Below are 15,087 nucleotides of genomic sequence, written 5' to 3'. Positions count from 1 at the left end.
CTGATGAAGCTATATAAATTGCATACAGGACTGGAGGGTGTTGTCCTGTGATTTCTCTTGAGGTCGGTGTTAAATACCTAGAGAGCCTCTGCCCCCCCCCCCCTAACATGAGCATAATGCTCCAGAGGGAGAAAAGGTGCCTTTCGTTTGATCCTCAACATGTAGGATGCTTTGTAGGGACCAGGAGAGGGGCAAGAGGTGGAGCTGGGAGTACATCTGTGACTATCAGCCTGGCAGAAATACACACTCAACCATTGTTTGGCAACTGGCATGAAACTTTCAGGATTGGAACGAAAATACATAGATTTTCTTGTGCCTTTTTATGAACCTTTGTAATGCCATTTAGATCATGTCAGCAATACACGACATATGAGCAACATATGATTACAGATTTGGTATGACTTAGAGAGAATCACAATGAAAGACATGCAATATATATTTAAAGTTACACTACACTTTACTGATAATGTAAAGGCTAGACAAAGTGTGCAATTAATATAGAGATATGAAAACGTTCCCCAAAAGCCCCCCCAGATTTTAGCATGTTTACCCAGGCCACCCCAGCCATGGTGAATGACTGAACACCTGTCCATTCCTTTGAAATAAACCTGTGCTGCTACTCATCTCCAGCAGCGAGCATCATCTGTTTGGGCAAGCTGTAGCTCTTGGTTACACGAGGACCCTGGTTTTACATGTATACCCCAAATCCTCCGTTAGGCCGATGCGTTCCACCCTAGGTGGCAGCTCCAAGTTCTTTAAACCCCCCAGACCATAACCCACAACCTCTGCACCACCACACAGCTCCAGAAGTTAAGGAAGGAATCACTGATGTGCATCTGGCTTCAGAAGCAGCCCGGTGATTGACCAACTCCGTTTGGGAGAATAACAGACCCTATGGAAATCATGATGATGAGTAAAACAAAGCTTGGCCTAGACGGGCACCTCACACACCTTCATCTTAGCATTTCGTCGATCCTCTTCCCAACATGGAGACAAAACATCTAGCAGGATTTGCGTGTTAACCTGTGACACCCACTTCCTTTCCTGTGCACCCACTGGTAGTTTAGCCTCTGAAGTAGATGTATTGTATTGTATTGTAATTGCATTTATATAGCGCTTACTACCCCATACGAGACGTCGAAGCGCTTTTTGGGCGAGTAGCATGCTACTCCGGGACCCATAGAGGATTAGTGATGAATTAGTATACTGAAACATGCAAGTACATTTTGAGTGGTGAATAGGTTAGTCAGTTATTTGGATTTGGAATGATAGCAGAATGATAGAGGAGGAAAAAAAGGTTTGTATTGGTAAAGAGATTGTTACCTCTGATGGGGTGTTGAAGCACGCTTCTCAGGAAGCCCATAAAGGATTAGTGGTGAATTAATATGATGAAATATGAAAGTAATCTCAGTGGTGGATATTATGTGCTCAACCTCCTTAAGTTTTAAGTTGGGGGTCAGGTTACACAATTAAACGAGAACAAATAATGGGTGGTGGTAGCCCTCCAATGAGAAAAGTACATTAAACAATGGATCCAAATAGTACATTTTCCAGCAATTTCTGTCAATAATAATGGCGTCCTGATAGCCAATAAGGGCTTAAGAGAGTGTGGGGCGCTCCCTTCTATTTGCTTTCCTACTACAACCTTTATCAAAGCCTGGTCCGGAGAAGGCCAACCAGTGTGTGCACACGTACGCCCACACGTAATTGAACATATACATACGCACCCCCACTGGCCACATAAAAAGCAATGAGGCCACACTGAGACGCGCAGGCCATGTGTTGGACAAGTCTGTTCTGGAGGGCTGACATCAGGAAGCGATGGCAGAGTCCGGATGCATTTAAACTGGGATCTGTGCAAGCCAAAGTCAATGTTAAGCGTTGATAAACATTTCATACAGCACCCTACTTCCAATCTACAAACTTCGAATCCCCAATCAATTCCCAGGGCTGTAACCCTAGCAGCGCCAAAGCAGGGGCAGCCTTAGGTATGTGCAAGCTGTGCATCTGCACAGGGCCACCAAACCCGAGGGACCGCCACGCCAATATATATCCGTAATATAATAATCCTCTGAGGATGGATACATATTTGCGTGGCGGCCCCTGGCAGGGATTTGGATGCCTCCGGCTCTGTTCCATTTCTAAACACCCTGACCGCCCCCCCTCTTCACTGGCCTCCGCGCCTGCGTTCCTCCTAGTCCCTTTTGTCGCCCAGCCCGGATCCCCTCTTGCGGGGCCCCCCTACCTACGCTCCCTGCCCAGGGCCACCATGAGCCTAGAGCCGCCCCTGGCCACAGTTTGGACTAAGTGTCACACTCTAGCTGCTATTTTACTGAAAAAAGCCAGTCTTTTTCAAAGTATGGACTTTATACTGCTATTGTAATTGATTATTGTTTCGTCCAGTGCGTGGTTTCCATTTGGACCCTTCCCAGGTATCACAAATCACACTGAATTGTTTGCCATGTGGTTTCACCATATCGTGTAAGGCATAGATATAAACATTTTCCCAGGGGCCAAAAGGTTTGGTCTGTGAGGTCACCGGGGGCTGAATTGATGCCAGCAGGGGGAGGTTTAGGGCGGGGTAGGAAGGGTGGGGTAAGGTGGGTGTAGGAGAAGCACAGCAGGTACATCTAGCGGTGGATGCAGCATGTGAAACCAGATCACATGGCTTTCCCACTTGCCAAATTGTGTGATCCTAAGCAATTATGTTTATTTCACTTTTTCTTCATTATCACATATAAGAGGACCTCAAAATACACGACCTTAGGACGTGTACTGTACAAAATCCACTCATGCGTTTGATTTGATAAACTATAATTTTGTTCATGTATAACAGCAACCCAGGGCACGCAAAGAGTGCAAATAACAACTGACCTGTCTCTTAGTTTTCTGAGTTCATGTTTGAAACGATCCCTCTAAAAAAAATACTTTAATGCATCGCTGTAATCGGACATACTACATTGAAATGCCTCTGCATGTTCAGAAAATGTACTTTTGGAATTTACCATGGACTGTCATATTTTTACAAGTTTGCTGCAAGATGTACGACTAGGATGACCAACCGTCCGTAAATTTCACGGACAGTCCGTAATTTCGGCAGTCTGTCCATTGTCAGTGAAGGATTCTTTAACGGACGCCATTTGTCCGTAATTTTAACCGGTCGGTCGCACCACCCTAAAGCCGGCACAGCTTCCACCCACCTCCCTTCTTGACTCCGATGCTGTTGAGGTCGGGTGTAACAGACTCCGATGCAGTACCAAAGCTCAGATACCCAGCAGCATTGGCGAGGCACAGCGGGATGGCAACCCTCACACCTTCAGCCCTTGATGAGCTGTTAAGAGGTGCTTGTGGTGACTGAGAGGGAGGGGCTGCAGCTTCAGGAGCAGGGGCATCTATTCAGATGCAAACAGCCCTGAATGTGTCATGTCTCTGCAATTTAGAGGGGCCTCACAGATTCCCTTTCTGCCCAGGGGCCCAAACATCCTAGCACCAGCCCTGATTACACCGAGGCAGCACGTGGTTCTCTTCACAGAGTTTAATTACTGTCACTAAATTGTAAACAAACCTCGGTTCTTCAAACATGCAGTCTATTATGTAATAAAATAAAGAAATGGCACAATCGCACCCGCACCTGTTAAAGTATGGAGGACAATCAGTTAAATCAGTTCTCTTGGAGTATCCCCTTTAAGTACTGTACATCACAGTGGGGGATGGCAAAACTAACATTTTTGAAAGAGAGCCTGTCTTCTCGTTGTCTTGTCCAGGAGGGGGGGACCCCTACCCCACCCTGGAAGAGACCAAGATGATACTAGAATACTGCATACCCTCCCCTGTGCCCACCCTGGTGGATCCTGTTCCCCCTCCTGTGATGAGCCCCCCCCCCCCCAAGTGATGGCTCCTGTCCCCCATGTGGTGGCTCCTGTCTCTGCCCTGGGTGGGTTCTGTCTCAGTCCTGGAATGGCTCCTGCAGGGAAGGTGAAGTTCTTGATGGACCTCTTCTCAAAAAGGCTCAGCTCAAAATTAATATGAAAGGGTGGGTGAGTGAGTAAGTGAAGGGATGGATGGATGGATAAATTAGTGAAAGGGTGAATGGATGAATGAAAGATTGAATAGATGGATAATGAGAGAGGATGGATGGTTTGATGAGTGAGTGGAAGAATGGAAGAGAGAAAAGGTAAATAGCTGGATGTATGGGTGGAAGGGTAGCTGAATGGGTAAAAGGGTGGATAGATGAGTGAAAGGATGGAAGAGTGAAAAGGTGGATAGTTAGTGAGTGAGTGAGTGGGTGGGTGGATGAGTGAAATAATGGATGGATTGATGAATTAATAAGTGCAAGGGTGAACTGATGGACGGATGAGTAAAAGGGTGGATGTAAGGATGGATGAGTGAGTGAAAGGGAGGGTAGATGGACAAAAGGATGAATAGATGAGTGAAGGAGTGAAAGGATAAATGGATGAGAGAAAGGATGGATGAGTGATAGGGTCAATGGATGGATTCATGAGTGGATGAGTAGATGGATGGGTGGATGGATGGATGGAAGGAAGGATTGCTAAGTGAAAGGGTCGATGGCGAGAGAAAGGCAGGATGGTTGTATGACTGAAAGGGTGGATGGGTGGAAGGATGAGTGACTGGGTGAATGGATGAGTAAGTGAAAGGATGGCTGGAGGGGTGAAAGGGTAAATGGCTGGATGGATGAGTGAATGGATGGATGGGTAGAAGAGTGGATGGATGAGTGTATAGATGGATAGGGTGAAAGGGTGGATGAATGGATGGATGGATAATGGATGGATGAGTGAAGGGATGGATGAGTGAAATGATAGATGGAAGGATGCATGATGGATAGGTTTGCAAATGGTTGAATATGTTTGGATATGGCTGGGCTTACTTATATACTATTGAGCGACCTCTGATGTGTCTGTAAAATTTATCCAATTGTCCTGAAGATTTGTCCTGAATTTTGACCTCCTGTCCTGAATTTGTGTCCTGAATTTTGACCCTTTGTCCTGAATTTTTACACTCACTTTCCTGAATTTGCACCAATGCCAGTCGGTCACCCTTTGTAAGACACGCTAGTTACTTCCTTTCTCTAACTTCAACAAACCTTTAAATAAATGCTCGCCCGCTTATGTAACATCTTTTTAATATTAGTGCTGTGTCGAGTGAACAGCAGCCCAGTGCTGCTGTTGATCAGGGGACGCACTTTGGCGGGCCCCTCATCTATTGCACGTGCTCTGAGCAGGCGCGCTTCACCATCCCTAGCACAAGTCCATCTTGTCATACCAGCCGCAGAGCTGCCTGCAGTGTAGCTGGTACCACCCAACACTGATGGTGCCGACATGGGTTGTGGGACACCGACATGCCCCCAAGGTTTCATGACCGTGGATTACACATGCACACCTCTCTGGAACCCACAGGAACACCTACTTAAATCACTAATTCCTGGGTGCTACCACGCCTTCGGTGGGTGCAACAAGTGCAGAGGCACAGGGGCTCGGCGGCCTGAGGTATGCACCAGAGCTTTAAGTTGGGGGGGGTCTGCCTGGTTGTGTATTGACTGTCTGGTTTGTGAGTGACATGGGCTGGGGGCGGCTCCAGGAGGCTGGCTGAGTCAGCACAAGTCTGAATAGACCCATCTGCATGTAGAGTGATGGGAGGAGTAGCACCTGGGTCTCAATAGGGCTGTGCCAGCCTGCCACAATGCTGGCTCCATCTCCTGCGGAGCGTCTGATGACCCTGGCCCACACTCTCAAAGGAAGAAGAGGAGCACTGGCAGAGTGCACCCAGAACTGGTTTAGATTGGGTCCAGGACCCCTCACACAAGAAGAACACAGACTTTTGGGGTATAAAAGTAGGACTGGAGCCCCAGTAAAAATAGATTAGGTAAATTCGTGATCAAGAAGGAATCCGTGCTGAGTGTCTAGGAGCTGACCTACAGGTGCTGTGATTGCTGAGGAAGAGGACCAAGGGAGTAATGTAAATAATTTTTACATGTTTTAAAGTGTTTGGTATTTTATGGCTTATACTTAATAAATATACCTTTTTGCCTATTTTATTATCCTTTGCTGGATGTGATTTCATGATTTTCTTAAGCACACAATGCTAGTTATCTTGATTTAGACCACGCCCCTACTCGGATAGGACACACCCCTTTAAGAAATTTGCCACACCCCTTTTAGAGCACCACCAGTTTTTTTCCCCACTTAAAGCCCTGGTGTGCACTATGATTATTGCTGTGCACTGGGAAGGGGGTGGGGTTAGGGGGGCGGCCCTTCCTTGCACCAGAGCCCATGACACCCTGGCGACACTACTGTCTGCTTTACCTTCTCGTGCCCAGGATTTTTACACAAGTGGCAGTGGACGCATGTGATTTCAGGTGTGACGCCAATCTCCTCAGATTTCAGGAGACTTTTGAAAGGAACCAATCTCTGAAGAAACCACCTCTGTCGCTGTTGCTTCCCCCTGATCAGGGAGAGGGCTCACAGCCGCGGAAACACACAGGATAATAACAAACGGATGCATCAATAGGAGAACACATTTGGGATATTCTCTTCCCTGAAGAGCAGTAAAACTCTACCTTATTACTTCTGCTCAATCAAATTGTTCCCGCCCGGGGAGTTAGGGCAGTATCGCTAAAGCAGAGGGGGTGAGGGGAGGGGGGTGTAGTAAGTGTGGGGTGTACATATTACGCTTAGAATTATTTCTCATTACTTTCGGTTTTAACACACCCCGTGCTTTCATCTACTTTTCAATTCTACAGATCACAGCACAGGAGTAATGACTGACGTCACAAGACCACGTCAAACAGCTCAAATGGTCACAGAGAGATACCATACTTGGCCCAAAAAAACACCTTGTCTGTTTCATTCGTTTTCATTTAATTTTCAGGACGAACACATTAAGGGCTCAGTTCGCGTTTCTCCGGCTCCTCGCGTATTGCATTCTACATGATGTTTGTGTAGCTGTATTTCAATGTTTCTGTAAACAGTTAATGAACTGTGTCACCCACAGATGTCTAATTAAAAGTACAGCTGCTGAGGCACTAAACACAGAACACCACCTTCGGTATGAAACCGGCAGGAGCAGGTTGGCAAATACAGGGAAGGTTAACACAAGGTTGTTAAATCAAAAGGTTTTGGCCAACACCAACCCTAATAACTGGGCAGATTCAAGGTACATGCAGAATAAAGTTATGAACAGAAGCTGTGGCTATGCTGGATGTCAGCGAGGGATTGCACACATTTGGGCTTCAGATTCCGAGAAGAGTCAAGTCACTCTAAGAGCAGGATCCCTTTTGTGGGCAGTAAAGAGTTAAGGTTGGACGTGGGCCTGCTCAGGTCACTTGCAATACATGACAAAATACTGGGCTCCTGCACAATGTGACAAACCCAAACAATACCTTATTCTGTTTGATTTATGATACCTGCAAAGGGAACACAATTGCTCAATATTCATAGAAACCTATGGCCCTAGGTTTCCAAAATATGTTTAGCGTGAGAAAGAGTGAGCATTAGAAAAACTTGGTGACAAACCATTCCAATCCTCTCTCAGCAGTTGGTGTATCTCCTAGCAGCTGCAATCAGTAGGTATTTTCGGACAATGGTTAGTTTACATACCATTTGCATAGAGAACTTCCATGCTGCAGTACATGCTGGGCTCTCTGGCATGCCCTCAATATACAGTCTAATGTACGAGACTCACCTGTTCGGCAAACTGCTCCTGCGATAAGCAGTCAAGGACATCTACGCAGCCCAGGAGACATGCTGTGGGGTAATCTTTGGGAAATTCTATACCTGTGGGCAGGAAGACAGAAAGAAAAAGGAAAAGTTATCAGACTGCATACTTCATCCATAAAGCTATAAAAGCCTATAAATCAGCACTGGAAGACACAGACTGCCACTTTGCAATAGGGGCAATGTATATACTTTTAAGCGTCACAAAGCTCCCTTGGCCGTAGCATTGACAAAACTAATAGGTCTCACCTACAAGACCAAACGGTTTTGCCACCGTTTTTAGCCATGGTTTACATTAGTATTGCAACTGCTATGTGCAGGGCTAAGAGAAGAATAGTTATGACGCTGATGGTTGGGTAAATTATATATAAAAAAAAAGGTAGACCAAAAAGCTTTAAAAACAATAAAAATCAGGGATCACCCAGATATCCTTGATGTGCGCTTCGGTGGGGAGGACCATGTCATCAGCTTGTATGCAGATGTTATTGTGGCACAAGATAATCCCGAGAGGCTTTCACATGAACCTCCACAAGTCACAGGCCCTTAACATCTCAGTTCCACATGAGACTTACCTGGCCCAGCGAAACACACTACAATGGACAGCTGGGCCTATCTCCTACTTGGCCCCAGACATTAGAGGTGGTCAGGACTCTTAATTACCAAACTCTTATACAGCGGGTGCGAATGGACTTGGCTCAATGGAAACTATACCCCCTATCCTTGCTGGGCCGGGTGGTAGCTTTAAAAATGATGGTTCTTCCAAAGATTATTTTCCTCTTGCAGACTCTCCCCTTGCAACCATAGGGGGAGGATAATACCATCCTTACAAGAGGTAATACAATGATTCGTTTGGGCTGATGGTTGCCCTCATATGAAACAGGTACAAAAGGGGGTGGTGCTGGACGGAGCATCTGAATCAATCAAACACTCACACCCAGTCAAAAGATCTGGGTTTAATCCATCACCGTTCTTTAGCCCACTCTGCCACCCACTTCAGACATGGCTATATGCAAATCAGTCTGACCCTGTGCCTCATGGGAACAGTGCAGCCCGAACTGCCAAGCCATATCTTCCCTGGACCGGAAACAAGCTTCCGAGGACCCGTTTCTGGCAATCCAGCCGTCTTCAGCCCGGCTTGCTTGAATCCAGTGGCAAAGTGAGCAAGGGACTCACGTCTGAGCATACCCTGCCACACTGATGGTGAACAAGCTCTCAGTTGGCGTCCTCCAGCGGAAGGAGGCCTGGGCATCCCGAGCCTAGTTCACTACTATCATGCGGCTCAGCTTTGATACCTCGTTGAGTGGTTCAACGCAGAGTCGGAGTAGCCTTGGTCATTTATGGACTGGGCGGTGGCTGGGACTCAGCTTTTAAAGATCCCATTTGTACCTCATGCCCACTGGCCGATGGCCCTTTATATGTCACCGATAACCGGCTCAGTCTTGAGGGTTTGGGATAGACCAGTGATACGTAGGAACCTCTCATCATTCCCTTCCCTCTTAACACCTATTGTAGGAAATACGGATTTTACACCCGGACTTTATCGACTGGTGTTCTGGGTATGGCAAGAGGTCATCACCAACACCAGAAGTGATGGACCCACCTACATAACTCATTTATTTGCTGCTATTATTTACATGTTCTGAACCAGCTGTGAGTGCCCAAGGAGGGATGGGGCGGGGGTGTGGGGTGTGGGGTGAGGTGGGAGGAGCGTTATTTGGAAAAGTTAAATCGTTAAAATTCTTAGCAAAAAAGGATGTCATTAACGTTGTGAAGCTCTCCATAACTGGCTTTGTACACGTCTATTTTTGGATCTATAAAAAAAAATTTGAACCCTATAAACCAATTAAAAGATGAGTGGGTTTCGGGATAGGGAGCGGTGAGGGGAGGCAACATGGCCGGTGAAGTTACACAGCAAGGGGGCGTGGGGGAGAAGTAACACGTGAAGGGAGGGAGAAGTAAACTGGGAAAACTAGCAATATGGAGCAGTGGGGGAAACGTATAAGGGCAAAAGAAAGCAACACAAGTGCAGATGGGGAGAGAAGCACATAAGCAAAAGAAATAGATCAATATGGAAGGGGAGAAATGCACCAGAGAAACAGCTGGAAAGCACAAGTATTCTCCAAGACAGTTTAGACAAAAACAAAAAAGCAGTTCCCTAAAAGCGCACCTAGGAAGTATAGAAGCCCATCAGTCAAAAAGAATGCGAAGAAGCTAAGCTCCATGGGAGGGACTAACACATGATGAACAGGGAGAAACAAGGTAAGCCATCTAATAGAAAGGAAACAAATACAATTGGCAGTAAAGACAACCAACGGTAAGCAATGGGCAGGCTGCAAGTCCCTGTATGTTCTTGGTAAATCCAAAATGTGTCTTTTGCATCGAGGCAACTTGCAGTTTCTGATAGGCTTGACCTAAAAATTGGCATGGTGCCATTTGTCGACTGACCTGCTATCATACTAATTCCACCTAATCAGAGCTCTCACAATATACATCTATTTTGACTTCCACAGGGCGTGTGGTCCACACATTAAGACATTCATACATCTCTCATGATATATATATATTCTGACGTGTACTATACAGTGATATTCCTATACTGACATGTTGCAGAAAACTGTGCAACTGGCAGGTTACAGGCTGCATCTTGATGAAACAGTTCAGAGGGCTCGATCGTTTTTCACAGATATCTGTGTGCAACCTGCAAGCCAGAAGGTCAGAAAACAGCAAGTGGGGGAGGGTTAATAGACCTTCTACTGCAATGTGAGTATAACCATCAGCATTGAGGTTCCAGGTTTGGTATTGTAGCATTTTAAGTTAATGTAACTGCAGCATGTATCAGCTTGCATGGTTCAGGTCCCATTTACAATGCCAAGAATACAGGCAAGAACGTTTATGTGCCCAACAACAGGAAGTGAGTCCAGGGGGTTTGAATCCAGCTCCTGAATTGGGGAAGGGAGCAAAGAGGGGGAAGGGAGCAAAGAGGGCGGAAAACGAGAAAGAGCGAGCTATGGAGAGAATGCGTGTCTTCAAATAGTCCTGGTTATTAACATGTCTAGTTAAAGGCCCAATTTACCCTGCAAGTGAGCAGGCACCTGTGGGCGACGGTGGGGCCTGCTTTATAGATTTAAGTGAAATCATTAGTCAAATAGTTGCGTTATCATGCAGCGATCTGTGCCTATTCCACTGAGCACACACTTGAATACTTACAGGACCAGCTAGCCTTTCAACATTTCGAAGTTAGCTAAATAGGTACATTTGGAGTGACAACCGTAAGAACTATTTATTGAACTGGGAGACCGAATTCAAGAGCCTTTTGGTATTTAGCCTGCTCCACTCAATATTATTAACAAAACACAATCCTTGCTAAATCCCCAAAAAACCAAGAGATGCTTTTTTTTTGTTCTCCCCTGCTTGAATCTAAACATAATATATGTTGAAGAGATAGTGGATTACCAGCACCCCATGATCTGTCCCTCCCGTCACAACATTTTAACTTTGTGCTTGTGAACCCCAAACTAAGTGTTCAGACAAAAAAATTGAAAGCTTTCAATACAGAACTAGAGCAATGACAGAACGTCTCAAGTTATCCTTAAACAGCCATTCTCATCACCTAAAACGGAATTCTTCCTCATCTCCCCTTCGAAATGAACACTTCCACAACAATCCTAGATGGACACACTCAACATCCTCAGCAGTAAAAGCATAATCATTGACAGTGCCAAATCCTTAGGAGTCACTCTAGACAAGAAGTTCAACTTGCAGTCTCAAATAAGCCCCATAACCAGAAATGCACGCTATAAACGACTTCTTCTCTCAGGAATCCGCTGCTCTATTCCAGAGCAAGATTTGAAATCACCTGCTCATAGATTGGTGCTCTTCCGAATCGACTACTGTGACTCTCTCTTGACTGATCTCCCCAATACCCATCATACCTCAATTAAATCTATCTCACACTACGTCTACGGGGCCAAAAGGAATCATTACAACACACCTATGCTGGCCTGTCTGCTGGTTGCCCAGAGGTAAGCGGGGAGGGAGCACTAAAACTTGGCTCCCGGGATCGGGCTCCCTTCAGCAGTGATTGCCCACGTGAATCCCCCCTCCCGAAACCCAACTCGCCCCGCAACACATCACAACGATACTCACCGTTCACCGATGTGAAGAAACCGGAAGACGACCTCGAAACAGTCGGCAGTGCCTTGCAAAATTCGTCCTGCACCGCTCTACCAAATTGACCAACAGTCCGATAAGGACTCCATGCAGCTCACCAGCAAACTCTCCAGGATCCTCACAAGAAACCACCAAATGAAACCCCAGTCCGGACGAATGCTCATACCTGAGAAAGGACTGCTGGTTTTATATTTGGAAGGATTCCCGTCCTGAATCTGCCCCGGAGCAGGGCCTAAGGTAGGAGGCCTGGCCCGAAAATGGCCGCAACGAACGACCTTCCCATCACCAAATAAAGCCTGCAAAGTGCCAAGGCCCCCAATCGCACAACTCCGAGACCACACACCCCTGGTAGTCCAATGGGGAACCTCGGACCAGTTGCGCGCTCATGCTTTAGCAAGTGCCATAGAACCTGCATTAAGAAAAGACTTGCTTGTAGATGACTAGCCTCAAAATGGCCACCACGTGCGACCATTCCATCAAGGAATAGGGGCCGCCGTGCAACAAAGCCCCCTTCAACTTAAACAGGGGCCACACTCCCCTTTTCAGCGCCACAGAATACCAAAATACAGAAGAACGCGCCTGCTAGAACAGGAGCCTATCACCCAGCCTCAGTAACTGTATATACGGGATGACTGGTTCTAAAATGGCCACCACACGCGACCATATCACCAAGTTTTAAAGTGCAATAAAGGCCCCATCCACCAAATTCAGAGGCCACACACCCTTTTTACCCCCAATGGATCCTTTCTACCCCCAAAGGAAGCAGTAATCAAGAAGAGCATGCCTCTCACCTTCGATTCAGTATTTGCCTTCACTGAATAACTGGATCTAAAATGGCTGCCTCGCTCAACCATATTACTGAAATCTAGAGCGCGCTGAGTGCGAAGGCCCACCACAAAATCAGAGGCCACACACCATCATTTACCTACCAGTGCTCCTCAGCCCTGAGGAGGGCTCTTGCCTGTTCAGAGCTGCGGTCCCTAGAGTAGGAGAGACACTTGTTTAGCTCGACTGACCTCAAAATGGCCACCACATGCGACCACAACTTCTAGAACTAGAGCCTGACAAGTCCTAAGGTCCCCCCCCCCACTATCAGAGATGTCATACCCCCAGGATCTGCCCAGAACTGACCCAGTTTAGCGCTGCAGCGCGCCCAAACCCCGAAAGAAGTGCTACCTCTCCCCTAGACTCCACCTGATTCCAAAATGGTGGATCTATATCCCTTACAGTGCTGCTCAAACCCCTAGATCTGGCACCTATCACCTTTATGGCACAAGACCCCTTGGGGCAATATCCCCTCTGCCCCCAATGGAGTTGGACCCTCTCTCTAGAGCTCTCAGACCAGCAGGAAGCCCCATGCCCCCTGCAGAGGCTGCCTGGCCCCAGGATGGCTGCCTCTTAGAGCTCTAAGAGCCACAGCCTACCATCTGACAAGCCCTATTAACCCAATTGCAGAGGCAAGGACCCTGCACAAGGAGATACCATCGACCCGCTCCATGTTCAAAGAAGATCCCTGAAATTAGAATACAAGACCTACTTGAAGCTACTACCCCCCTCAGGACCCTGCCCCGCCCTAGATGGCCGCCACCCGACCATCGGAGTCCCGACTATAACTCTTAACAGGCCCAGAACAGACACCGACGGTAACCTTTAACCAACATCCAACTCACTCTCGTCTGATCTGATCTACCTTTCTCCCCACCTCCCGCATACTCCCTTTCAGAGACTTGATTCCCCCCTGCACACAGTACCCTCACTATGGCTCTTGACTCGCCAACCCCCCCACCCAAAACCTCATAGCCCGAACTCATACACTATTAACTTGCCCCCCCACCTCTCTGCTAAAATGAGACAAAACTTCAAACATAAACTAATCCGTCAATACAGAGAAACCCTATTTACAGACATATACCACTCCTCTTCAAAAGGTCGGATTAAGATGGACCTAATTTTCCACACGGAGAAGTCAGAAGACTGGATCTCCACTCTCAGTATGCAACTTTACATTCCCAAAACCAGATCCACACCACACAGCTGCAAATTAACATCCCTGCTCCCTAATCGCTCGTCTAGAAGAGGGATCACATCCGTGACCATCTACACTAACGGCACTGTCCTCATTCAGGCAAACAATGAGAACCTTAAAGCTTTCGACTCCCTCTTCCCCTCACTTCGATCCGCTCTTCCCCACCTGCCTCGCCCCACCTCAACCCAACTACTGCCTACAGCTAATCGGCCCCAAGAGGAAACTCAATCCTCACCACCGCATGGCCCCACCGCACAGCTCCCCTGAGTCTCCACACAACACAGTACCCCTACCAAGCATGCTCCACAGCTCCCTAAGGAAAACACAACCTCACCCCCCTATTGGACCCACCCACGGCAACCTCATGAACGAGCCCCGCCGACAGTGACCCCTAACCTCACTAGTTCCCTCACAGATCGCAATAACTCAAATTCATTTCATGAACCAATCCACAGCCTTCCCAGGATTTCAAAAAGGGGCAACCTGTCCTACACAATATATAAGAGACAACACTCCATCAACCCGACCTACACCACACAAGGCGAATCCCCCAAAGATGCCCCCAACCCCTCCCATGACTCAAGGGCGCAGCGACTCGTCTCTTGAAACCCAGATTGACTCGATCTCAGGGGCCTAACCGAAATCCTCTCCAACCTAGGTAAAGCACGCAGATCCCACCAATCTCCTACCTGGGTTCCCTCCACTGCCAACACCAACAGCCACAAGAGCCCCTCCTGGGCCTCAGAAACCCATGAAACTCTATCCCAGAGACCCCCAAGAAGGGTCACGGAACCCCGGCATAAAAAGGCTCAAGGTCGCAGTCCTTCCCTTTAGGGCTCAGAGTCGCTCAAATACCGATACAAAACCCTTGACCTCAAGACCCACTAGAACAGAAGCAGCCATGTCCGACAACGAAGCAGCCGCTCTAGCCTCTTCTTACGACACACCCCCCTCACACTCCCCTAAATCCAAAATCCAAGTGATCACAGTTCTCCAAGAAGACCTTCCCTGCACAAAACCCCCGAGACCGCCAGTCCTTATCACCATACCTAGGGCGCCCAAAGAAAAGCAACAAGGAGCTTTTCACCAACTGCCTGCTCATCAATTGCAGGTCGGCTTCTCTGCATACAAGTGAACTAGCAGAGGCCATCCTCTTGCATG

At 47.4% G+C, this 15,087-nt stretch overlaps 1 protein-coding gene across 1 annotated transcript in view; it reads right to left on the bottom strand.

The window, feature by feature from the left end:
* Positions 1-15,087, bottom strand: part of TRIP4 (thyroid hormone receptor interactor 4) — a 560,825-nt gene that overhangs the window by 205,893 nt on the left and 339,845 nt on the right. The window contains exon 11 of the mRNA XM_086959220.1: positions 7,699-7,790. Within this exon, the coding sequence (XP_086815346.1) occupies positions 7,699-7,790 (92 nt within the window). The remainder of the gene's footprint in view (positions 1-7,698; positions 7,791-15,087) is intronic.

Source organism: Lissotriton vulgaris, chromosome 2_2 (assembly GCF_964263255.1).
Source record: "Lissotriton vulgaris chromosome 2_2, aLisVul1.2, whole genome shotgun sequence".
NCBI lineage: Eukaryota > Metazoa > Chordata > Amphibia > Caudata > Salamandridae > Lissotriton > Lissotriton vulgaris.
The sequence above is the reverse complement of the archived record's forward strand: the minus strand, read 5'-3'. Positions and strand labels throughout refer to the sequence as shown.